We start from the raw sequence: 25,879 nt of genomic DNA, 5'->3' as shown, positions 1-25,879 counted from the left end.
AAGCCTCCTCCATTGTCATGGTGATGCCATGTGCAGGCGTATTCTGTAGAATCCCATCTATGGTGGCCATTTTGGATCAGCCATCAGCTCGGTGAACCAGCAATGGGTGTAGCAGCCATCAGGATCTGGGCTGGCTAGTGGGAGGGTCCTCTGTTGCCATGGTGATGTCCTGCGCATGCGCGATCAGCAAAAGCATCTGCTCAGCGCATATAGCCCATGCTGTAGAGGGAGTAAAAGAGAACTACAACTGCCAAAGTAAAATATGGAAAGTGGGGGAAAGGTGAGGAGACAGTGAGGGTGGATATGGGTATGTAGGATGAACAGTGAATACTTAGAGGGGGGGAAAGGGAGAGAGTGGTGGCAAACAATGTGCACATAATCCGTGGGCAATGCATGACAGGAAACAGTACAGCAGGAGCCACGAGGCGTGGTGACAGGCATGTAAAGGTACAGAAATAACTTTAATAAAGATGTCCCACAATAGTCTCTGATAATAGTCTAGTCACAGAAATCATTAAGACCCCTTGGTGACACAGTACCAAGTTTGTAAATCCTTTTTCGTCTCTAGTTTTACTAGAAGTTTGCTCCTGGGTCCTCCCCTGGTGGGGACATGTGCCCGTAGAATTGGCATACATCTGAATGTCGCAGGGCTGTGCTTCTTTTCCTTAAAATGCCTTGCTACTAGCAAATGTTTCAGGTCATCGCCCCCGTTCACATTCAGCAGAGCCAGATGCTTTTGCTGATCGCGCATGCGCAGGACATCACCATGGCAACAGAGGACGCTCCCACTAGCCAGCCCAGATCCTGATGGCTGGTTCACCGAGCTGACGGCTGATCCAAAATAGCCGCCGCTCGTCACCATGACGACGGAGGACGCTTTAGCCATCAAGACACAGGACAGATGGTTGCTACACTCCTCAATGATTTGACGGCTGATGTAAAATGGCCGCCATAGATGGGATTATACAGAATACGCCTGCACATGGCATCACCTTGACAACGGAGAAGGCTTTGCAAGCTGGTATGCTCCCGTTTTTCAAAATGGCCGCCATCTGCTGCTTGGAGTAAACAAGAGACACACCACACAGACACCATTGAGTGTTGATTTGCTTTCTGGTGATGTGAATATTTGACTGTTGATTGCTTTCTGATGATTTGATTGTTGATTGCTGATTGCTTTCTGATGATTTTATTGTTTGATTGTTGATTGCTTTCTGACGATTTGATTGTTGATTGCTTTCTGATGTTTTGATTGTTTTCTGGTGATTTGGACCCTGTGGTTTTGGGTATATAAGTCACTCTGGGCAGGGGTCTCATTGCACACCCCCCTGAAGAAGATCCCTCCCCGGATCAAAACGTTGGTTATGTACTTACCTGTGAGTGCTGCCTCTTTATTTGCTGTTCTGCTGAATGGTAAAGTATACTAAACCCAACTTACGGATTTTATTTGACTTGGAGCTCTCTCTCTCTCTCTCATGATACTGTATCACAATTTATTACAGATAAAAGAGTCGCCAGGAGTTGCACTCACATGGTGGATAAAAACACATTCGAGAGAATCTGTGGATAGGGTCACCATCTGTGGAGCGGGTCCGGTTTCAGCTGTGCGGGTGGAAGATCATGATTGTGTTGGAGACAGAATCAGAATTGAATCATCTGTGGTGAAAGAGGAAGCTGTTGCAGGACTCCTCCGTGCCTCCGATACCAGCGATAGGCTCCTTGTCTCCACAAACGTGTAATACAAAACCCACAATTTGTGTAGATGGGGGTATGACTCCATTCCTCTGTGGTAGACGCTGATCACGTACATTACGTCCCAACGCGTTTCGTGGTCACTTCCTCAGGAGCCTATCGCTGGTATCGGAGGCACAGAGGAGCAACGGCCTCCTCTTTTCTCAGTGGTTCTAAAACAGAAGCAAATCATCAAATAAAAGCACAGATACTCAGAGATGTTATCATCTTTATCGTTAATTGAAAAGAAGAAATAATGAGAGAGGGGGAAGAGAGAGACGGAGATGAGGAGAGAGAGACTGAGTGGGGGGGGGGGGGGGGGCAGGAGAGACAGAGATGAGGTGGGGGAAAAAGACTGGGACGAAGGGAAAGTGAGAGACCAAGACGTAGGTGGAGGGGGGAGAGAGACCAAGAAGTGGGGGTGGGGGGAGGGGGAAGAGGGGGAGTTTGAGACTTTGGGGGGGGAGACAGATTGAGACAAGAGGGGGGGAGAGACAGAACATGACAGGGTTGAGAAAGACATAGAAGAGGGGAGGAGAGAAAGACATAGACCAAGGGGGGAGAGAAAGAAAGATGGGGGAGACAAGGAGCAAAGAGAGACAGAGACGAGGGGCAAAGAGAGAGAGACGAGGGGCAAAGAGAGAGAGACGAGGGGCAAAGAGAGGCACGATGGAGGAAGAGATACGATGGAGGAAGAGAGAGAATGAGGAGAGAGAGAGACGATGGTGAAGAAAGAGAGACGATGGTGAAGAGAGAGAGAGACGATGGGGAAGAGAGAGAGAAACGATGGGGAAGAAAGAGATAGACGATGGGGAAGAAAGAGAGACGATGGGGAAGGAAAGAGACGATGGAGAAGAGAGAGACACGATGGGGAAGAGAGAGAGACGATGAAGAGAGACGATGGGGAAGAGAGAGACGATGGGGAAGAGAGAAACGATTGGGAAGAAAGAGAGAGACGATGGGGAAGAAAGAGAGACGATGGGGAAGAAAGAGAGAGACGATGGGGAAGAAAGAGAGAAGATGGGGAAGAAAGAGAGAAGATGGGGAAGAAAGAGAGAGACGATGGGGAAGAAAGAGAGACGATGGGGAAGAGAGAGAGACGATGGGGAAGGAAAGAGACGATGGAGAAGAGAGAGACACGATGGGAAGAGAAAGACAATGGGGGAGTGCCGATGTGGGAGAGAGACATTAGAGAGAGCAAGAGTGACAGGGAGGGAGAATATGTTGGAGAGTGTTACCAACTCATTGCCCCCTCCAAGGCCCTGGTCTTACTCCTTACGCCCCTCTCTGCTCATCTAGTCTGGGGAAGAGCAGTCCGCGGTCCTGCCCCAGTGGCCGTCCCTGGAACTTGCACCCCTCTCCCTGTGTGGCCGCTACGAACCAGTTCCCCACCAGTGTCCTCTCCCAGGGGTCAACACCCAACCGCATGAGTATCGCATGTGCCAGACCTGGGACCGCAGGCTGCAGGAGCGTGCCAAAGAGACGCAGTGCCTCCAGTGTCAGGTAGAGCACGGAGTCCGCCCACGCTTCCTGCTCCGCCCCGCCACCGCGGAGCTTCCATGGGGCTTGGCTGTGGAAGAAGGCGTTAGTCCTGCGCACGCCACCGTCTACCGCCTCCAGAGCTTTGTTCACCTGGAAGTTCCTAACCCGTGTCTCCACCTCCGCTGGCAGCTCCTGGGCTACTCCCAGCAGCCCCTGAAGCTCGGCGTGGGCGGACGGCGGGACGCTTGTGGGGTGGTAACGTGGCCAGTGCTGTGCAGGGTTGATGGCGGGCGCGGTGCAGCGGTTTAGCAGTCCCCCCAGGGCATCAGCCAGCTCAGCATTGAGCAGGCTGCGGGCGGTTTGGTGGCTGAAGTCGGAGTCCCGCTCCGGGGCCCCGTGGCGTAGCAGAAAGTAGCGTAGCCCGTCCCGTGTGTAGCGCCTGACACACTCCATTGGATCCACCACGTTCCTTAGGCTCTTGGACATCTTCACCCCCTCGCAGGTCCAATGGGAGTGGACGAGGAGCTTCTGGGGAGGGGGGAGACCTGCGGCCAACAGGAAGGCTGGCCAGTATACTGCGTGGAAGCGCAAAATGTCCTTGCCCAGAAGGTGGGTGGATGGGCCCCAGGGGCCCGTACTGGGGTCGGGGTATCCAGCCGCAGTTAGGTAATTGACCAGAGCGTCCAGCCAGACGTAGACAGTGTGAGAGGGGTCATTGGGCACTGGGATACCCCAGGACAGGCGCTCACGCTGACGGGAAATGGACAGGTCGGGGAGTTCCTCCTCCTCCAGCCAGCGACGTACCACACGTAGGAAGGGGGCGGGACATATGGGGTCTTCCTGCAGCCAGCGCAGGAGAGCGGGTTGGAGAGAGGACAGGCGGAACATGTAATTCTCTTCACTCATCCAGTGCACCTGAGGGGGAGATAGCGAGAGAAATGGTGAGGAGGGGTGTATAGTATAATAGTATAGAAAGAGCAGAGGTGAGGTGTGACGAAGTGGGTGAACAGACGGGGGCGCAATGTAGAAGATGAGGGGGAAGGGAAGAGGATGGGGAATAAGGAGGGTGAGGAGAGAAGGGGATGTGAAAAGAGCGGAGATCGGAAGGGAGGAGAATAGAGGGGTGGAGAGAAGGTCAGGGGGTAGAGGAAATAGGAGCGGTGAGAGGGGGAGGCAAGGAGAACAGGGGGTAGGAGTGGTGAGAGGAAGTGTAGCCAGGGGGCAGGAGGTAGAAACAAGGGGGAAGGAGATGGAGGATAGAGAGGAGAGGGGGAGAGTAAGAGCTGAAACATCTGATGCCTCCTCTCTCTGCCTCTAACCTTATGCTGCCTCACCCAATGCCCCTTCTCTCTAACCCTTCACCTGATGCCCTACTTCCGCTAACCCTTCACCTGATGCCTCTCTCTGCTCCATGACCTAATGCCCCCCTCTCTAACCCCTTGTTAGGAATCAGGGCACACGCCGCCCTCGGCGCTGCCCTTCCCTACCTGTTCCGCTGGCTGCAGTCTCCTCCACCCCTGCTCTGCACCGCGGGCCGTTCCTCCGCCCCCCCGCGGCTCTCGCACACGCCGCTGACGCCACTGCTGGACACACGCCCGCTCCCCTTACAGGGCGCGCGCCTCATAACTTAATTTATTCACTGCACCGGCCGCGTATCTCCGCCCCCCGGCCGCCTCAGCTCCCAGTCTCATGCCCTCCTGCTGCTCACCTGCAGCAAACCAGGCCATAACCCCTGCCCTATCACACAGGGCTCCTGGGCTCGCCTCTGCACTGCCCCTTCCTCCGATTGGTCCTCCTCGCTTTATTACTCCTGTGATTCCTGTCCAACCTCGCTCTGCATAGTTAGTCTGCCTAGTGCTGTTGGATACTGTGCCGAGCTCTCTCTCTGTTTCAGCTCTGTTACCGAACCGGCTTGTCTTCCTACCCTCTCTGGCTCCACGACCTCGGCTTCCACTCGACCACGTTTACCTCTCGGACCCCTCGAACTCGGCACTTGGACCTCTACTACCCGGAACTCTGTTACCCTCGACCCTTGGCTTCGGACCTTACTATGGCACCTTCTCTACGCTCGGATCTGGCAAGTAACACTATCAGCCCTGGTACCCCTGGCCTTGGCCACGCTACCCAATCCACACGCCGGGCACGCTCTCACTACTGCGGGTGCGTGGTTACTCACTCTCCACCTCAGTATTGGGGGTTAGTCTGGTCTGCGGTGCAGAACAGCGTGGCACCCCTCACATGATGCCCCCTCACCTGATGCCCGCTCTCCACTGACACCCGGATCTTGTTACCGCTGGGATCTGTACTCTCTGCCATTTGCCCCTCGCTGAGGAATGCCTCGTCGGACGTGCTGTACCACCCCTGGTAGTTGCCCTTGTATATGTATCCACGCTGTGCCAGGGTCTCCCAGAATCGGGTCACTGCCAGGTGATGCCGCGGCTCAGACGTGCGCACAAAATCCGTGTACGAGATGCCCAGAGCGTCAAACACTGAGCGGAACTGCATGGAGACGGAGGAGCAGAGGCTGTGCGGCGCTGCACCCTGAGCTAGCGCGGCCTGCTGGACCTTCATACCGTGCTCATCTGTACCTGCAGGAGATATAATATACACACATAAACACGGAGTATAATCCAGAGGAAGAGCGAGAAGAATCCACCAATGATGCACCACGCATCCTTCCAGAAGAAGCGGCAAAGGCAATAAATTTCATAAAGAATGGGAAGGCTCCTGGGAAAGATGGAATTACAACTGAAATCTTAAACGAAGATGGGGAAATAGTAGAGAAAATCCTTGCAAAACTCTTCACATGCTTCTTGAAGAACAGATGTCGAAAAAGATGGTGGAGCACTGCGACTCTTTGACAAAGCGCCACGCAGGCGTGAAACGCGTTAGAGGACCTTGTTTTGTAGCGTCGGCTACCATGCATCTTCAATAAAGCATTTTTAATTATTTTTTTCTAAGTTCAGCCTCCGGCTCTTTCATTTTACATGCAGTGCTCCGCCATCTTTTTTGACATCTATACCTATTTTCCGGACGGAAGCACTCCATTTCCAGGACTTTACAGACTGCACTAATGTGAGTTATCTACGTTTATTTCAATGAGATTATATGCATACAGGTATTTGGTGCTCTAGCCTAGGGACAGAGGTCTATTACTCTAGAGGTGCCTGTGGGGTGGGTTCTCTTTACTGTGAATTCATTCCTACATCCACAGTAAGTTTTGTCCTGTTATTGGAGTCCTTAACTATGGCTTTATTGTGAGCCCTATGCCTTATAACTGCACATATCAGTACCTATTGGATACATAAGTTCCTGGACTTTTATAGCTATATTGCTATCATTATCCTGGACATTAGAAGCACCATTTTGGGATTTACTTCTCATCTTTACAATTTCTTGAAGAACAGAAAAACTCCATAGTTATCCTCATCCACAAGAAAGGAGACAAAGAAGACCTCAAGAACTACAGACCAATTAGTCTACTCCCAACCACTTACACGAATTTTATGAAGATACTTACTGACCGGCTGTAACAGAACCCGGACTTTGCCCAGCCTAGAGAACAAGGGGAATTTTGCAGTGGATACAACACAATGGACTACATCCAAGTCGTACAAGAAGTGATTTCCCGAACTAATGAATACAATGTACCACACGAAAAAGCATTTGAGTCTGTCTCACCTAACCCGTTTGAAATGCGTTACGACAAAGGGTGGGTACATTGATATTAAAAAGAACATTTACGAGAATGCCACATCAACCATTAGATTACATGAAGGTACAAGCATGATAAAAGATCACCAAGGGAGTGCGGCAGGGAGGCACCATGTCACCAAAGCTTTCCACGGTAACACTTCAAGAATTCCCACTAAATTGGGAAGAAAAATCTAAATGAACAGTGAATACTTTAGTAACTTACACTGGTATTTTTTAGCACAAGTAATCAGAGAACTTGCTTAAGCAGGTAAGAAGGTGGGCCTCCATATGAATTTTAAAAGTGTAATCGGGCGCTCCTAACAATAGTGCAATGTGTCTATATACACAAATAGTGAACTTCAGTGATTCCTGAAGAAGCTAATCAGCGAAACGCGTAGAATCCTGTCCAAGCTGTTCAGCGGAATCCTGGCAACGGTATCAGCACGTTCCCACCAGCCCCGCCAATAGCCAAGTCGTCAACGGAAGTGAGGGAGGGTCCAGGGAAGGAGACGCGCGCCAGAGATTAATCCGCCCCGGACGAAATCCTCAGCACTCCTACAACATCTATTCCATGTGTACAAATGTGAGTGTACCACCATTGTAATACGCTGTGATTTCGAATATAATTCTGAACATATGAGTTTCCTTTTTTCCTCATATCGGAGAGAAAAAGTGTCTATAATACATTACCTTGAGAAGATCGCCATTGATACCTTGCTCTGCTGCAGCTCCAATTAGAGAGAGAATGAGTCTCTAACATGCTTTAAATTCAAGGAAGAATATGTGAGTGGAACATTATCACTTAAGATTGAATTATTCACTCCACTTTATTGGTCACACTATGTTTTTTTCCATTCTATTTTTCTCGCCTGGAAGAAAGCCTCCATATGAATCTCAGCAAGAACAAAGTGATGTTCAACCATTGTGATCAGAATAAATGGAATAGAACTAGAATAAGTCGAAGACTAGGTTTACCTTGGCTGGCAAGTAACAATGGATGGGAACCTTTTGAATTAAATCAATAGGATAGTGAGAATGGGATGGGACGCATTTGGAAGAAACAAGACAACAACTCAAAGAAGTGTAAAGAGATGAATACTGGGTATTACCCGAAGAGACAGGAAAAATACTAAATGGGTTTGAAACCAAACAAAGGTCTGTGACATCATCACAAGGGTGAAGAAATTAAAATGGGAGTGGGCCGGACATATCGCAAGAAGAAATGACCATCGTTGGACAAAGATGGTATTTGACTGGATTCGACAGGAAATTAAAACACCAAGACGACGACCAAATGTAAGATGGGAGGATGAAATCTGAAAATGTGTTGGATCAATTTGCGGAAGAAAGCCTGGCAAGTCTTCTAGTTCTATTCCCTTAATTTTGATCTTTGTAGAGTTGACGCATTTGTTGAACATCACGTTGGTCTTGCTGAGATTCATATGAAGGACACATTCTTATTTGCTTCGGTAAGTTCTCAGATTCGTTACTGGAGGTCGTCTGGCAAAAATAACGATGTCATTTGCAAATCGTAGGTGACTCAAGTTTTCCCTGTTGATTTTGATTTCTTTTTCTTCCCAATTCAATGTCTTGAACACTTCTTCAAGTGTTGCTGTGAAAAGCTTTGGTGACACGATGTCTCCCTGCCGCACTCCCTTGCTGATCCTTATCTTGGTTATATCTTCATGTAATCGAATGGCTGATGTGGCATTCTCGTAAATGTTTTTTTTTAGAATATCAATGTACGCTTCTTCAACACTTTGTCTTCTTAATGCATCTAGGACTGCTGAGGTGCACACAGAATCAAACGCTTTTTCAAAATCTACAAACCCTAAGCAGAGTGGTAGATCATATTAATTACTTCAGGAAATCAGTTTTTGTATGACTTGGATGTTATCCATTGTGTTGTTGACATATATATATATATATATATATATATATATATGTTTATTTATATATTCATACAGCGGAGAGCTCCGTACCTGTGCTGAGCCAGGTCTCCCTCCCGCAGAGCGCTGCGTATCGGTGCTGCACATCAGCCTGCAGAGCAGAGTACACATGTCCCAGATGTGGAGCCGCGTTCACGTAGAAGATCGGGGTGGTGAAGAGATGAGGCCGCAATCTTTTAACCTCTCCATCTCCTGAGTCGGTGACCCCTGACCCACCGCTTAACTGTATAAGCCCTGACCTTTGGGTGGACCGTAGGACACGCCTGCTCCCAGCCCACCACATGTCACCTGCAGGATGAGTCACGTGACTCTCAGGGCAGCAGGACAGAGGTCATTATCTGAAGGGTCCGAAGTAACACTGAGGACACCATGTGATCAGCTCCCTCAAACCCCACGTGCAGCTGCAGGAGCCCCACTTCCTGCCTGCACCAAGATGGCCGCCGACCACTTCTGCTTCACCCATTCGAATGACAGCGCCGGACGCCATATTTGTTTTGGGCAATACCTCTACCATTCTATCTGATGCAGACCAGGTTCCGGTGAGACATACTCTCTCTGGGAGAGAAGTTGTAGAGGTCATTGTGGCCATCTTAAATTCTTGCCAAAAAAAGTAATCACCCACCGCTACATGGAATCTACTGATTTTGTGTCCTCATTCAACATGGCCACCAGCTGCTTCCGAAGCGGGCACTCTTGGAGTGACGTAGGGGGGCGTGTCCGCGCCTGCGCAGTGCAGTGTGAGCGTTGCTGTCATGTCGCTGTGCAGAGTGTCCGTCCTGGGGCTGCGGGCGGCCCGCGGGGGCAGTCAGACGAGGCCGAGGCTTCGGCTTAAGGGAGGTGAGAGCCAGGACTGAGCCGTCGAGCTGACATTCTATTGAGTGTTACAGTGTGCGACGTTCTACAGGGGAGTTATGTCCTCTCACTGACCCCCCATATGTCCGGTCACTGACCCCCCATGTCCTCTCACTAACCCCCAAACCCCATGTCCTCTCACTGACCCCCCAACCCCCATGTCCTCTCACTGACCCCCCAACCCCCATGTCCTCTCACTGACCCCCCAACCCCCATGTCCTCTCACTGACCCCCCAACCCCCATGTCCTCTCACTGACCCCCCAACCCCCATGTCCTCTCACTGACCCCCCAACCCCCATGTCCTCTCACTGACCCCCCAACCCCCATGTCCTCTCACTGACCCCCCAACCCCCATGTCCTCTCACTGACCCCCCAACCCCCATGTCCTCTCTCTGACCCCCCATGTCCTCTCACTGACCCCCCATGTCCTCTCACTGACCCCCACCCCCCATGTCCTCTCACTGACCCCCCAACCCCCATGTCCTCTCACTGACCCCCCATGTCCTCTCACTGACCCCCCATGTCCTCTCACTGACCCCCCATGTCCTCTCACTGACCCCCCATGTCCTCTCACTGACCCCCCATGTCCTCTCACTGACCCCCCATGTCCTCTCACTGACCCCCACCCCCCATGTCCTCTCACTGACCCCCCATGTCCTCTCACTGAACCCCACCCCCATGTCCTCTCACTGACCCCCCACCCCCCATGTTCTCTCACTGACCCCCATGTTCTCTCACTGACCCCCATGTTCTCTCACTGACCCCCCATGTTCTCTCACTGACCCCCCATGTTCTCTCACTGACCCCCCCATGTTCTCTCGCTGACCCTCCATGTTCTCTCGCTGACCACCCATGTCCTCTCACTGACCCCCCAACCCCCATGTCCTCTCAATGACCCCCCAACCCCCATGTCCTCTCACTGGCCCCCCAACCCCCATGTCCTCTCACTGACCCCCCATGTCCTCTCACTGACCCCCACCCCCCATGTCCTCTCACTGACCTCCCATGTCCTCTCACTGACCCCCCACCCCCATGTCCTCTCACTGACCCCCCATGTCCTCTCACTGACCCCCGCCCCCCATGTCCTCTCACTGACCCCCACCCCCCATGTCCTCTCACTGACCCCCACCCCCCATGTCCTCTCACTGACCCACAGCCCCCATGTCCTCTCACTGAGCCCCCAACCCAACCCCCATGTCCTCTCACTGACCCCCACCCCCATGTCCTCTCACTGACCCCCCACCCCCCATGTTCTCTCACTGACCCCCCATGTTCTCTCACTGACCCCCCATGTTTTCTCGCTGACCCCCCATGGTCCCTCGCTGACCCCCCATGGTCCCTCGCTGACCCCCCATGTTCTCTCGCTGACCCCCATGTTCTCTCGCTGACCCCCATGTTCTCTCGCTGACCCCCATGTTCTCTCGCTGACCCCCCATGTTCTCTCGCTGACCCCCCATGTTCTCTCGCTGACCCCCCATGTTCTCTCGCTGACCCCCCATGCGTCATCGTTGACCCCCATGTGTCCTCGCTGACCCCCCATGTGTCCTCGCTGACCCCCCCATGTGTCCTGTCGCTGACCCCCCCATGTGTCCTGTCGCTGACCCCCCCATGTGTCCTGTCGCTGACCCCCCCATGTGTCCTGTCGCTGACCCCCCCATGTGTCCTGTCGCTGACCCCCCCATGTGTCCTGTCGCTGACCCCCCCCATGTGTCCTGTCGCTGACCCCCCCCATGTGTCCTGTCGCTGACCCCCCCATGTGTCCTGTCGCTGACCCCCCATGTGTCCTGTCGCTGACCCCCCATGTGTCCTGTCGCTGACCCCCCATGTGTCCTGTCGCTGACCCCCCATGTGTCCTGTCGCTGACCCCCCATGTGTCCTGTCGCTGACCCCCCATGTGTCCTGTCGCTGACCCCCCATGTGTCCTGTCGCTGACCCCCCATGTGTCCTGTCGCTGACCCCCCATGTGTCCTGTCGCTGACCCCCCATGTGTCCTGTCGCTGACCCCCCATGTGTCCTGTCGCTGACCCCCCATGTGTCCTGTCGCTGACCCCCCATGTGTCCTGTCGCTGACCCCCCATGTGTCCTGTCGCTGACCCCCCATGTCCTGTCGCTGACCCCCCATGTGTCCTGTCGCTGACCCCCCCATGTGTCCTGTCGCTGACCCCCCCATGTGTCCTGTCGCTGACCCCCCCATGTGTCCTGTCGCTGACCCCCCCATGTGTCCTGTCGCTGACCCCCCCATGTGTCCTGTCGCTGACCCCCCCATGTGTCCTGTCGCTGACCCCCCCATGTGTCCTGTCGCTGACCCCCCCCATGTGTCCTGTCGCTGACCCCCCCATGTGTCCTGTCGCTGACCCCCCATGGGTCCTGTCACTGACCCCCCCCCCATGGGTCCTGTCACTGACCCCCCCCCCCATGGGTCCTGTCACTGACCCCCCCCATGGGTCCTGTCGCTGACCCCCCCCCATGGGTCCTGTCGCTGCCCCCCCCCATGGGTCCTGTCGCTGACCCCCCCCCCATGGGTCCTGTTGCTGACCCCCCCCCATGGGTCCTGTCGCTGACCCCCCCCCCCCATGGGTCCTGTCGCTGACCCCCCCCCCATGGGTCCTGTCGCTGACCCCCCCCCCCATGGGTCCTGTCGCTGACCCCCCCCATGGGTTCTGTCGCTGACCCCCCCCCCATGGGTCCTGTCGCTGACCCCCCCCCCATGGGTCCTGTCGCTCACCCCCCCCCCATGGGTCCTGTCGCTGACCCCCCCCCATGGGTCCTGTCGCTGACCCCCCCCCATGGGTCCTGTCGCTGACCCCCCCCATGGGTCCTGTCGCTGACCCCCCCCATGGGTCCTGTCGCTGACCCCCCCCATGGGTCCTGTCGCTGACCCCCCCCCCCCCATGGGTCCTGTCGCTGACCCCCCCCCCCCCCATGGGTCCTGTCGCTGACCCCCCCCCCATGGATCCTGTCGCTGACCCCCCCCATGGGTCCTGTCGCTGACCCCCCCCATGGGTCCTGTCGCTGACCACCCCCCATGGGTCCTGTCGCTGACTCCCCCATGGGTCCTGTCGCTGACCCCCCCCCCCCCATGGGTCCTGTCGCTGACCCCCCCATGGGTCCTGTCGCTGACCCCCCCATGGGTCCTGTCGCTGACCCCCCCATGGGTCCTGTCGCTGACCCCCCCATGGGTCCTGTCGCTGACCCCCCCCCATGGCTCCTGTCGCTGACCCCCCCATGGGTCCTGTCGCTGACACCCCCATGGGTCCACTCATTGACCCCCCCCAAGTGTCTACTCATTGACCCCCCCCCAAGTGTCTACTCATTGACCCCCCCCAAGTGTCTACTCATTGACCCCCCCAAGTGTCTACTTATTGACCCCTCCCATGTATCTTCTACGCCCTCGTGTTCTCCAATGTCCTCTATGCCCCCTCCACTGCCATCCCCTGCCCCAATCTCCTCATCCTGCCGCCCCCCACCCCAATCTCCTCTTGCTGCCCCCCCCACCCCAATCTCCTCTTTCTGCCCCCCCCCACCCCAATCTCCTCTTCCTGCCCCCACACCCCAATCTCCTCTTGCTGTCCCCCCCCCCACCCCAATCTCCTCTTGCTGTCCCCCCCACCCCAATCTCCTCTTGCTGCCCACCCCAATCTCCTCTTGCTGCCCACCCCAATCTCCTCTTGCTGTTCCCCCCCACCCCAATCTCCTCTTGCTGTTCCCCCCACCCCAATCTCCTCTTGCTGTTCCCCCCCACCCCAATCTCCTCTTGCTGTTCCCCCCACCCCAATCTCCTCTTGCTGTTCATCCCCACCCCAATCTCCTCTTGCTGTCCCCCCCACCCCAATGTTCTCTTGCTGCCCCCCCCATCCCAATGTTCTTTTGCTGCCCCCCCACCCCAAAGTCCTCTTGCTGCCCCCCACCCCAAAGTCCTCTTGCTGCCCCCCCCACTTCAATGCGTTTTTGTGCCCCCCCCACCCCAATGTGTTCTTGCTGCCCCCCCCCAATGTGTTCTTGCTGCCCCCCCCAATGTGTTCTTGCTGCCCCCCCCAATGTGTTCTTGCTGCCCCCCCATCCCAATGTGTTCTTGCTGCCCCCCCACCCCAATGTGTTCTTGCTGCCCCCCCCCCCAATGTGTTCTTGCTGCCCCCCCCCCAATGTGTTCTTGCTGCCCCCCCCACCCCAATGTGTTCTTGCTGCCCCCCCCACCCCAATGTGTTCTTGCTACCCCCCCACCCCAATGTGTTCTTGCTGCCCCCCCACCCCAATGTGTTCTTGCTGCCCCCCCACCCCAATGTGTTCTTGCTGCCCCCCCCACCCCAATGTGTTCTTGCTGCCCCCCCATACCAATGTGTTCTTGCTGCCCCCCCATACCAATGTGTTCTTGCTGCCCCCCCCACCCCAATGTGTTCTTGCTGCCCCCCCCACCCCAATGTGTTCTTGCTGCCCCCCCCACCCCAATGTGTTCCTGCTGCCCCCCCCCACCCCAATGTGTTCCTGCTGCCCCCCCCACCCCAATGTGTTCCTGCTGCCCCCCCACCCCAATGTGTTCCTGCTGCCCCCCCCATCCCAATGTGTTCTTGCTGCCCCCCCCCCACCCCAATGTGTTCTTGCTGCCCCCCACCCCACCCCAATGTGTTCTTGCTGCCCCCCACCCCAATGTGTTCTTGCTGCCCCCCCACCCCAATGTGTTCCTGCTGCCCCCCCCATCCCAATGTGTTCTTGCTGCCCCCCCCATCCCAATGTGTTCTTGCTGCCCCCCCCACCCCAATGTGTTCTTGCTCCCCCCAATGTGTTCTTGCTGCCCCCCCACCCCAATGTGTTCCTGCTGCCCCCCCCACCCCAATGTGTTCCTGCTGCCCCCCCCACCCCAATGTGTTCCTGCTGCCCCCCCACCCCAATGTGTTCCTGCTGCCCCCCCACCCCAATGTGTTCCTGCTGCCCCCCCACCCCAATGTGTTCCTGCTGCCCCCCCCACCCCAATGTGTTCCTGCTGCCCCCCCCACCCCAATGTGTTCCTGCTGCCCCCCCCACCCCAATGTGTTCCTGCTGCCCCCCCCACCCCAATGTGTTCCTGCTGCCCCCCCACCCCAATGTGTTCCTGCTGCCCCCCCCACCCCAATGTGTTCCTGCTGCCCCCCCCACCCCAATGTGTTCCTGCTGCCCCCCCATCCCAATGTGTTCCTGCTGCCCCCCCCACCCCAATGTGTTCTTGCTGCCCCCCCCACCCCAATGTGTTCTTGCTGCCCCCCCCACCCCAATGTGTTCCTGCTGCCCCCCCATCCCAATGTGTTCCTGCTGCCCCCCCATCCCAATGTGTTCCTGCTGCCCCCCATCCCAATGTGTTCCTGCTGCCCCCCCCCACCCCAATGTGTTCTTGCTGCCCCCCCATCCCAATGTGTTCTTGCTGCCCCCCCATCCCAATGTGTTCTTGCTGCCCCCCCCACCCCAATGTTTTCCTGCTGCCCCCCCCCATCCCAATGTGTTCCTGCTGCCCCCCCCCATCCCAATGTGTTCCTGCTGCCCCCCCCCATCCCAATGTGTTCCTGCTGCCCCCCCCACCCCAATGTGTTCCTGCTGCCCCCCCCACCCCAATGTGTTCTTGCTGCCCCCCCACTCCAATGTGTTCTTGCTGCCCCCCCACTCCAATGTGTTCTTGCTGCCCCCCCATCCCAATGTGTTCTTGCTGCCCCCCCCCACCCCAATGTGTTCTTGCTGCCCCCCCCCACCCCAATGTGTTCTTGCTGCCCCCCCCCCACCCCAATGTGTTCTTGCTGCCCCCCCCCCCACCCCAATGTGTTCTTGCTGCCCCCCCCCCACCCCAATGTGTTCCTGCTGCCCCCCCACCCCAATGTGTTCCTGCTGCCCCCCCCCCCCCTCCATCCCAATGACTTCTCATTGACCCTCGGCTCTTTTTCCCCCAGGTTCCCTCTTTCAGCGCTGGTCCCTGCCCTCCCCTCAGATATGCAGACAGGCCGGGGGATTTGCGGGGGTCCCACGACCGGGAGGGGACAGCGCCGTGTACGCCTTGATCGTGGGTGTGGCCAGCTTGGGGGCCGGAGTTTATGTGAGTGTGATCGGGGGGAGCAGCGGACATTGGGGATGGCGAGGAGGGGAATGTACACGGGGGGAGAAATGTGTGACCACTCGGGGCTCAGTGACCCCTCTATCTCTCTCAGGTGTTCAGGACGATGCGCGGTGACAGAGAGCGATTTAATGAGAGAATATCATCCCTGCCCTTTAACAAGCAGACAGACGGTGAGTGTGCCAAGAAGGGGGAGAGCCCCCCGTATGTGTGGAGGGAGGGGGGGAGCCATCTGAGTGCCGAGCTGTGAGTGGGGTTGGGAGCCGGGTGCCGAGCTGTGAGTGGGGTTGGGAGCCTAGTGCCGAGCTGTGAGTGGGGTTGGGAGCCGAGTGCCGAGCTGGGAGTGGGGTTGGGAGCCGAGCTGTGAGTGGGGTTGGGAGCCGAGTGCCAAGCTGTGAGTGGGGTTGGGAGCCGAGTGCTGAGCTGTGAGTGGGGTTGGGAGCCGAGTGCCGAGCTGTGAGTGGGGTTGGGAGCTGAGTGCCGAGGTGTGAGTGGGGTTGGGAGCCGAGCTGAGAGTGGGGTTGGGAGCTGTGTGCCTCTGTGCTTGCTTGTCGAGCTGTGAGTGGGGTTGGGAGCTGTGTGCCTGTGTGCTTGCTTGTCGAGCTGTGAGTGGGGTTGGGAGCTGTGTACTTGCTTGCTGAGCTGTGAGTGGGGTTGGGAGCTGTGTGTCGAGCTGTGAGTGGGGTTGGAAGCTGTGTGCCTGTGGCTCGATCTGTGAGTGAAGTTGAGAGCTGTGTGCTTGTGTGTCGAGCCGTGAGTGGGTTTGGGAGCCTTGTGTGTGTGTGTGTGCGTCTGTGAGGTGGGAGCGAGGGGGTTTACGTCTTGGTGTGCACCTGTCATCGTGTCATACGAGTGTCATTTCTGTTCTAGAACAAAGTGCGACGGCGGAAGGAGAAGGTGAGAGGGCAGGGGGGGGACAAGAAGGGGGAGAGAAATGTTGGGGAAGGTATGGAACACGGGAGGAGGAGAGGGGACATGCGTGTGACATGTTCTGTCTTCAGCGTCCCAGGAGGAAGCGACAGAGAGAGCAGCAACTGGAGGAGGAGAGACAGGAGGTGAGAGAGACCTCCGGTGGGAGGGACAGACAGAGGGGAACTATGGGACATTGAGTCTATGTCACTGTGTCACCCTGCGGGGGGATGGTCACACCATGTCACATAGCTCCCCTGTGTCCTATAGGTCCCATGTTCTGCTGCTCCTGCCGTCTCAGTCCTGACCTGTCCCCCCTTTCTCAGGGCCCCCAGTGGTTGAGGCTCCACCTACGACGCTGCCTTCCCACGTTCCCTTCCTTCTGATTGGTGGAGGCACCGCTGCATTCGCTGCTGCACGATCAATCCGGGCCCGAGATCCGGGAGCCAGGGTGAGGCAGCTGGGGGGGGGGGGAGCCGGGGGTAGCAGGGGCTGATTAGGTGGGGGAAGGGGGAGTCGGGAGAGAAAGGAGTTGGGGGAAGTTTGGAAGAAGGGGGCTTAGTTGTGGATGAATGTGGGGGAGAGGCGTCCCCGCTCCCCCCCGCAGGATCCAACGTGATCTGTGTTTCAGGTCCTGATAGTGACTGAGGAGTCGGAGCACCCCTACATGCGGCCCCCCCTCTCCAAGGAACTCTGGTTCTCTGAGGACCCCAATGTCACCGAGACCTTGAGGTTCAAGCAGTGGAATGGCAAGGAGAGGAGGTGAGGGGGACGGGGGGAGGGGGAAGGAATAGGGAGGGTGTGAGGTGGGGGATAGAGGAGATACTGAGTCAGGAGGTTAGTTACATTTGCCCCCCCTCCCCCCTTTTGTTACTACCACAGTATCTTCTTCCAGCCGCCCTCCTTCTACGTGGCCCCTGAGGGTCTCATGCTCGCAGAGCACGGGGGGGTGTCCGTGCTGACTGGGAGGAAGGTAAGAGACCCCCAGAGGGCCGCTCTGTCGGGTGGGGAGGGGGGAGTAGGGGACTTTGTGCGCCGCTCTGCCTGTTGCGTGAGGGTGCGCCGGCCACGTGACGGTGTGATACTCCGCAGGTTGTGCACATGGACGTGCGAGAGAACAAAGTCAGACTGGACGACGGGTCCCACATCTCGTATGAAAAGTGTCTGATCGCCACAGGTAAGGAGGGCCAGGGGGGGACTCTGGTAAAAGGGGGGTGGGGGGTAGTCTGGGGGGAACAGTGAGGGGGGTGGAGGGATGCTCTGTGGGGGAGTGTGGTTTCTGCATGTGAGATGGGGCGCACCGCTGTCACAGTGGGGGTAACACTGCTTTTTCTCAGGGGGAACTCCCCGGAACCTTCCAGCCATAGACCGAGCCGGGGACGATGTGAAGCAGAGAACCACCCTCTTCAGACGGGTAACTGCCCCTCATCCCCCTGGGGTGTCTGTAAATGTGGGAGGTCTGATCTTTTGTGTTCCTGTATATTGGGGTCCCTCTGATCTCAGGTGGCTGTATATTGGGGGTCTCTCTGATCTCGGGGTCCTCCTATAGGTGAGTGATTTCCGTTCCCTGGATCGCCTGGCTTCTTCCGTCGGTTCCATAACGATTATCGGAGGCGGTTTCCTGGGCAGTGAGCTGGCGTGTGCGCTGGGGAAGAGAGGTGAGTCTGGCAGAGCCTTAATATCACTGACAGCGCTAGGTAAATGCGACATTGTGAGTGTGTTACAGGCTGCAGTGGGATTCCCCTCCTTTCCCTCCCCCTAGGCTGCGCTGGGCGAGAGCCGAGTTACCCCCACCCCCAGGGAGGGGCGATCAGAGCTATTGTATCCCCCCACTCCCGAACCAGCCCAGGCTGCACAGAGCGATCGCAAAGTGACCCCCCCCCCCCCATCCCTCCTACCCCCAGGTCGCCAGAAGGGACTGGAAGTGATCCAGATGTTTCCTGAGAGCGGAAACATGGGGAAGGTTCTTCCAGAATATCTGAGCCATTGGACCACAGAGAAAGTGCAGAGAGGTGAGAAGGGAGAAGTGCACCATGCGGGGGGAACATTGTGCAACAAGTGGGTGTAATACAATAGAGGAATGGAATTAATGTGTCCATCTCTGTCCCCCCCTCTTTGTTTATCTCCCCCCCTCTCTGTTTATCTCCCCCCCTCTCTGTTTCTCTCTCCCCCCTCTCTGTTTCTCTCTCCCCCCTCTCTGTTTCTCTCCCCCCTCTCTGTTTCTCTCCCCTCTCTGTTTCTCTCCCCCTCTCTGTTTCTCTCTCCCCCTCTCTGTTTCTCTCTCCCCCTCTCTGTTTCTCTCTCCCCCTCTCTGTTTCTCTCTCCCCCCCTCTGTTTCTCCCCCCCTCTCTGTTTCTCTCCCCCCCTCTCTGTTTCTCTCCCCCCTCTCTGTTTCTCTCCCCCCCTCTCTGTTTCTCTCCCCCCCTCTCTGTTTCTCCCCCCCCCTCGCTTTCTCTCCCCCCTCTCTGTTTCTCTCCCCCCTCTCTGTTTCTCTCCCCCCCTCTCTGTTTCTCTCCCCCCCTCTCTGTTTCTCTCCCCCCTCTCTGTTTCTCTCCCCCCCCTCTGTTTCTCTCCCCCCCTCTGTTTCTCTCCCCCCTCTCTGTTTCTCTCCCCCCCTCTCTGTTTCTCTCCCCCCTCTCTTTCTCTCCCCCCTCTCTTTCTCTCCCCCCTCTCTTTCTCTCCCCCCCTCTCTTTCTCTCCCCCCCTCTCTGTTTCTCTCTCCCCCCCTCTCTGTTTCTCTCTCCCCCCCTCTCTGTTTCTCTCTCCCCCCCCCTCTCTGTTTCTCTCTCCAACCCCCTCTGTTTCTCTCTCCCCCCACTCTCTGTCTCTCTCTCCCCCCCCCTCTCTGTCTCTCTCCCCCCCCCTCTCTGTCTCTCTCTCCCCCCCTCTGTTTCTCTCTCCCCCCCCCCTCTCTGTTGCTCCCCCTCTCTATTAGAGGGTGTGAATGTGATGTGTGACGCCGTGGTGAAATCGGTCAGTTATCAGGATGGGAAACTTCACATTAAGCTGAAGGACGGAAGACAGGTAATGTGACTCCTCCCACTGCGGCATATAGCTCCTCCCCTTTCAACTCCTCCCACTGGCCTATGTGCCCTGTCACATGACTCCCCTTTGCCGTATAGTCCCTCCCTCTTTCCGCTGACTCCCCCCCGCTTCCTTAGCCCTGCCCCACACGCAGCGCCTCTCTGGTTACTGCAGGTTCGGACGGATCACATTGTGGCCGCGGTCGGTCTGGAGCCCAACACAGAACTAGCCAAGTCAGCTGGACTGGAGGTGGACGGAGACTTCGGGGGCTTCAGGGTTAACGCGGAGCTGCAGGCGCGAGCCAACGTGTGGGTGGTAAGTGTGTGGCGCTGGCGCTGTGTGTGGCGCTGGCGCTGTGTGTGGCGCTGGCGCTGTGTGTGGCGCTGGCGCTGTGTGTGGCGCTGGCACTGTGTGTGGCGCTGGCGCTGTGTGTGGCGCTGGCGCTGTGTGTGGCGCTGGCGCTGTGTGTGGCGCTGGCGCTGTGTGTGGCGCTGGCGCTGTGTGTGGCGCTGGCGCTGTGTGTGTGGCGCTGGCGCTGTGTGTGTGGCGCTGGCGCTGTGTGTGGGCGCTGGCGCTGTGTGTGGCGCTGGCGCTGTGTGTGAGACACTAACGATGTGTGCGTGTGATACAGGCCGGGGACGCAGCGTGTTTCTATGACATTAAGCTGGGCCGCAGGCGTGTGGAACATCACGACCACGCGGTCGTGAGCGGGAGACTCGCAGGAGAGAACATGACAGGAGCAGCCAAACCGTACTGGCACCAGTCCATGTTCTGGTAATGACATGCTCCGATTACACACCACAAGCTGGGACTACATGGTCCACGCCCCTTTTGACCATGCTCCCTCCCCCTTTTCTCAACCACGCTCCCTACCCTTTGCTTGTCTCTGCTCCCTCCTCCTTTGCTCAACCACGCTCCCCCCTGTTGCTCGCTCTTCGCCCCCCCCCCTTACTCGCTTCCCGCACGCTCCTCCCCTTCTACCTTTTTTACTATCTCTCTTCCCCCTCTCCAGGAGTGACTTGGGTCCTGAAGTTGGTTATGAAGCCATCGGGATCGTGGACAGCTCCCTCCCCACAGTGGGAGTGTTCACCAAAGCCACAGAGAGAGACACGCCACGGAGAGCGGCTGAAGAGAGCGGTGAGAGGGGTGGGAGAACTATGGGAGGAGAGGAGAGTGTGTGCTGCAGAGAGGAACCATCAAATTCATGAAAGGGATGAATAATCTGATTTATGAGGAGAGGCTAAGAGGGGATATGATAACTATATAGAGATATATTGAGGGGCAATGCAAGGGGCTTTCAAAATAACTATTCACCCCAAGGACAGTACAAAGAACTCGGGGTCATCCCTTAAGGTTGGAGGAAAGGAGATTTCACCAGCAACAAAGGAAAGGGTTCTGTACAGTAAGGGCAATTACAGTGTGGAATTCGTTACCCATTACCCATTACCCATGGAGACTGTGATGGCAGATACAATAGATATGTTCAAAAAAGGGTTGGACATCGTTTAGAAAGATTTCCAAGATGTTCAGTGCACCTCGTTGAAAGGGAGTACAAGAGAAAAGAAAGAAAAGACACAATAGTGAAGCAAGTTCCCAGCATGCAGCGTGCACAGATACGTGGTGAGATATGCACTTACATTGCAGTGCTGCAATCAGGCACGTAAAGGTTTTGTTGGCATTCTTCACCTCCGCAATATTGGGGAAAGATTCAGAAGCCCTGACGAAGAAGGGATACCTTTGAAACGCGTAGGGTTGCGGGAGGACCAGTTTCGTCAGAGCACCAGGAAACCGGAAGTGATGCAGAACGCCGGCTGGATCGGCGGTGGATGTCACGGAGACCGGAGAAAGTTGCTGAACACCACGAAACTGGTCTGTCCTTATGTTTTGACACTGTTCTGTGTAAATATAATCCTGATTTTGCACATAAAGCTGGGCTTTTACTAAAAGCAGGCTTCTGAATCTTTCCCCAATATTGCTGAGGTGAAGACTGCCAAGAAACCTTTTACGTGCCTGATTTGCAGGCACGGCAATGTAAGTGCATATCTCACCACGTATCTCTGCACGCTGCATGCTGGGAACTTGCTACACTATTGTGTTTCTTCTTTTCTCTTGTACTCCCTTTCAACGAGGTGCGCTGAGAATTGGGGACAGTTCTACTCTTCAAGCTGCAGCACATTACTCGTACAAGTCTGGACTGCCTATAGTTACAGCGCTTCCCTTATTGTTACCATCTTTTAGAAAGGAAAGGTACACAGGGATATCCCACACAAGAAAACATGGGACGGATGTTGATTGAGGGAGTAATCCGATCGCCAATTCTCATAGCCCTCTCCTAGATAAAGGCAGTGTCTCTGCCGAAACGTTGGATCTTTTGGTGGCACATTAAATACCTTCTGCATAAGTCCGTGCGCCTGCTTCCATTATGTACACTGTATTCCTCTGGGATGTCTGGACCTCCCTGGACCCAGTGCACCGGCAGATCAGTACCCCCCTCCTGCACCATACTGCAGTGTGCATGCACTTCTCTCTGTGACCGCCAATTCTTGGAGTCAGGAAGGAATATATTTTTTCTCTTATGAGATATCACTGGATGATATGTCACTGGGGTTTTTTGTTTGCTTCCTCTGGATCAATATACTGTAAGTACGGATAACGGATCAAGTATCTGTCGTCTAAATTTAGCATAGGTTGAACTTGATAGACGTACGTCACGCATACATACTGTATCTCTCCCCACCCCTCGGCAGGCACAGGGATTCGCTCTGAGAGTGACGTACATGACGTGGAGCAGCGGCTCGCCCCTCTCCCTGCGCCAGCCCCCATCTCCACGCCCGTCCCCGCACAGCAGGGAGACTCCTACGGGAAAGGGGTGGTGTTCTACATGCGCGATAACGTGGTGGTTGGGATGGTATTGTGGAACGTGTTCAATCGGATGCCTATCGCTCGCAAGGTGAGAGGAGGGAGGAGAGGACGGATATGGGGGTGGGGGGAGGGGGGGAGGAGAGGACGGGGATGGGGGAGGGGTGAAGGATTCACTCTGATGCCGTCGCTCACATGTACATAGCTAGGAGTGTGAGATGCAAGACCTCCCACTCACCCCTTCTCTCTCTCTCTCTTTCTCTCGCTCTCCCCTCTCTCCTTTCTCTTCCCCCCTCCCCACCCCCTCGCAGATAATTAAGGATGGGGAGGAACATTCTGACCTCAATGAGGTGGCCAAACTCTTCAACATTCACGAGGACTAAACGCCAAAATCAGGAACCCCCCTCCTCCCCAGGACTGCACCCTGGAATCAAGAGACATCTCCTTCCTCCCCACGTCTGCGCCCCGACATCATGACACCCCTCCCTGGTACTGCACTCCAAATCAAGAGACGCCTCCCGGTACTGCACCCCAAAATAGTCCGCTGTGGCCTGAGCCCCCAAACACTCACTTCATTGAACCCCGAAATCCAGAGCACTTCTACTGTAACCCAGGGATCTCACCACCTACTGGTATGTCTCTCCCGTGAGGCAGCTGTTTACAGGGGGGTTACTGTGGGGAGCTGTATACAGGGGGTTATTGTGGTGAGCTATATATGGGGGTCAAGTTCTTAAAGTCAATTTGTACGTTGAAAATAAACTGCAAACCTCGGATATTGTGACTGACCCTGCTATAAGGACCTGGATACTACAGATATTGTGACTGACCCTGCTATAAGGACCTGGATACTACACAACTCCAGCGCTTGCCCCCACAGTAGTGAAAAAAACAAATATTAACAATGATAAATAATGTGATGCATCCCTTCAGTATAAATCCCTTGAATTATACACACACCGTATGATATACAATGAAATACTGTCAATTAAGGGTGCACAGAACCACCTCTAAAGACGTTCTGCAGCCCAGAAGTGTCGCGGATAGTCCAAATCCATCCTAATAATGTTGCAAGCAATAATAATCCCTGGCGCTGGTCCTCAATAAGTGCACAATGCAATATGTGGGGGAAAAAAAGATAAAAAACAGTGTGTAATATTAAACGGTAATAGTGTTGCAAATAAACGTCAATGCTCATTCATTACAAAACACTGCTTTTGACTACAAGCGTTGACCTTAACGAAACCATTGTGAAATAGAGATGATAAACCCAACAGTGGTTACTCACACGTCTAGTAGTGACCCCAATTCATCACACAGATGGGGATAGATTCGTCCGTCTCCCCCCTTAAGTACATGCAGTTCAACTAAGTATGGATGAGACACACACATACACACACACTCACATTGATGCTTGGATGTTATAGGATATCTCTCCTTGGACTAAGTGTAATTCATCCATCGTAAGGTAAATGCATCCATTATACAAAAGATGAGAGAGAATAAGAAAGCATAATAGTGTATAGAAATGTACTTTGTACGTATAGGAGACTTGTAGTCCCGCAGCATCCTAGGCTAGGAGTCCCTTCGACCCTGAATGGAGTCCATGTGCTCCCAGAAGCCGGTATTGTTGTCGGTGTGAAGTTTGCTTCCTAGGTTGCGTCTTGAGTCCGCCTTGCGTGATGCCACACGATACTCTGCAGCTGATCGTCACAATCACCTCTGTTGAATCTCTGGTAGCTCCACGCCCAGCTCACCCTACGCATTTCACAAAATCACAATTCGCTTCCTCAGGTCGTGCCTATAGGGAGATGTAGTCACATCTATAGTGTCAATGATTGTAATGAAGAACCTTTGATTGCAATTTGCCTCTAGGGCGCCTAAAGGCGATTACATCAGGTGTTAACACTTCAACATCAGTGGCAAATGCTCAACTATAAGCCGAAATGTGTATGAAAAACTAAATTAAGGCTCTTAGTAGAATAATAATGTGTAGGCAATATTGGCAATCATGATAGAAACAGCTGCTTATTGTACTTCCTTAGTCACAATATCCAAAAGAGCTCTGCACAAGCTGTAAGGACGCCCTTTATATAAAAGCCTCACGCCCCCTGTTATAAGGATGCTCCCTTAACCTCCCATAGTGATGGCTCAGGGGCCGATGTATACTTCTAGCCTGGTTGTGTACAGTGGGGAAAGCAGCGGTACTGTTGTATGTATATGTATGTATGTATATACATACACGTGCACACAGGAAGTGCTTTGCTTGCGTTGCCCTTTATTCTCTGGTTGAGAAGTCTCATTACAAACTGCAGGATTTGCCACATGCCGGGTTGTGGTGCGGGGGTTAATATAGAGGGGCAGGACAACGACTTGCTTATATCTGCTCCAGGCAGAGGTCCTCCATCCCCCCCCCCCCCCGAAGTCTCTTTATTTACACTAGCGAGAGCCCCTCCCCATTAACTTGTGGGGAGAGGGATCACCGTGTCGAGGGGGACCTGCCCCCGTCTCTCGTACCCAGGAAATGTCTGCAGGACTCCCCCATCCTCCTCACTGTCCACAGTGCTCTCCTCGTCTGAACTGCCCCCCAAATATGCCAGGTCTGGATCCACCCTCTCTGTATACACATTCCCCCCTATATGCAGCTCCCCCAGGTCTGGCACATCTGCCCCCCTCTCTATATGCAGCCCCCCCAGGCCCGGCACATCTGCCCCCTCTCCTCCCATCACTTGGATGGAGCTCAGGGGGATATTAAGAGGGCTGTTCCAGTCCTTCGGTATGTGGGTGTCCCGGTGGGGTGTCTCCCCTAGTGGGGGGTCCGGTTCCTGGCTGTAATCGGACGTTCCCCCCGCAGAGTCCCCTTCTCCTGCTTCCTCGGGGGTAGGTTGGAACTTCCCCAGGAAGCCGTTAAGTTCGTATGCCTTGCAGGAGTCACATGGAGCCTCAGGGGGTCCGTCTTCCCACTTCAGGGGCAGCAGGGACACGGCATCATGGAGGGGCAACAGTTCGTGCATTGTGAGCAGCATGAGCGGAGCACCGGCCAGAGACTCCTGGGGGGAGGGGGGAACATGCAGTATGTAAACTCCCACTGCACCCCAATAACCCCCCCAGCTGCGCCCCATAATCCGCACTTTGCAATGTAACATCTACCACTACCCCATGTAACCCCGCCCACTGCGCTTAATAACGCCTACCACTGCGCCGGATAACACGTCCCCTGTAACACCTTCCACTGTCCTGGCTCAATGTAGCCCAATCTGCTTTTATATAGCCCCTCCTGTCACATATAGCCCCATCTGCTTTTATATA

General features: G+C 55.3%; 2 protein-coding genes across 3 annotated transcripts; one reads left to right on the top strand and one right to left on the bottom strand.

The window, feature by feature from the left end:
* Positions 1-1,943: 1,943 nt before the first annotated feature.
* MARS2 (methionyl-tRNA synthetase 2, mitochondrial) lies at positions 1,944-9,368 on the bottom strand. The gene is made up of 3 exons (XM_075573095.1): positions 8,892-9,368; positions 5,467-5,801; positions 1,944-4,128 (listed from the first exon to the last, which is right to left on the bottom strand). Exons 1-3 carry the CDS (start codon positions 9,139-9,141, stop codon positions 3,007-3,009), a joined length of 1,707 nt encoding a protein of 568 aa, XP_075429210.1. The 5' UTR covers positions 9,142-9,368; the 3' UTR covers positions 1,944-3,006.
* Positions 9,369-9,551: 183 nt separating this feature from the next.
* Positions 9,552-23,344, top strand: AIFM1 (apoptosis inducing factor mitochondria associated 1). 2 transcript variants are annotated; one of them, XM_075573093.1, is made up of 18 exons: positions 9,552-9,695; positions 15,621-15,763; positions 15,876-15,954; positions 16,652-16,678; positions 16,783-16,836; positions 17,017-17,141; positions 17,322-17,452; positions 17,573-17,663; positions 17,783-17,867; positions 18,028-18,104; positions 18,240-18,348; positions 18,595-18,702; positions 19,626-19,714; positions 19,889-20,029; positions 20,346-20,488; positions 20,727-20,851; positions 22,462-22,664; positions 22,885-23,344. In XM_075573093.1, the coding sequence occupies exons 1-18, from the start codon at positions 9,611-9,613 to the stop codon at positions 22,954-22,956; spliced, it is 1,887 nt and encodes a 628-aa protein (XP_075429208.1). In that variant the 5' UTR covers positions 9,552-9,610; the 3' UTR covers positions 22,957-23,344. The 2 variants fall into 2 exon arrangements, with proteins under 2 accessions (XP_075429208.1, XP_075429209.1); XM_075573094.1 differs by lacking the exon at positions 16,652-16,678.
* The last annotated feature ends 2,535 nt before the right edge of the window (positions 23,345-25,879 follow it).

Source organism: Ascaphus truei, chromosome 16 (assembly GCF_040206685.1).
Source record: "Ascaphus truei isolate aAscTru1 chromosome 16, aAscTru1.hap1, whole genome shotgun sequence".
NCBI classification, from domain to species: domain Eukaryota; kingdom Metazoa; phylum Chordata; class Amphibia; order Anura; family Ascaphidae; genus Ascaphus; species Ascaphus truei.
Note: the sequence above shows the minus strand (reverse complement) of the source record. Positions and strands in the feature narration are given on the sequence as shown.

Coding starts and splice junctions, on each gene's coding strand:
- MARS2 (XM_075573095.1), bottom strand. CDS start 9,141: ATGTGGTGGGCTGGGAGCAGGCGTGTCCTACGGTCCACCCAAAGGTCA. Junction 5,802..8,891: donor GGAGACCTGGCTCAGCACAG/GTACGGAGCTCT, acceptor TATCTCCTGCAG/GTACAGATGAGCACGGTATG. Junction 4,129..5,466: donor CAGTGGAGAGCGGGCATCAG/GTGAGGGGGCAT, acceptor TCTCCCCCTCAG/GTGCACTGGATGAGTGAAGA.
- AIFM1 (XM_075573093.1), top strand. CDS start 9,611: ATGTCGCTGTGCAGAGTGTCCGTCCTGGGGCTGCGGGCGGCCCGCGGG. Junction 17,664..17,782: donor CCGTGCTGACTGGGAGGAAG/GTAAGAGACCCC, acceptor GATACTCCGCAG/GTTGTGCACATGGACGTGCG. Junction 20,852..22,461: donor GAGAGCGGCTGAAGAGAGCG/GTGAGAGGGGTG, acceptor ACCCCTCGGCAG/GCACAGGGATTCGCTCTGAG.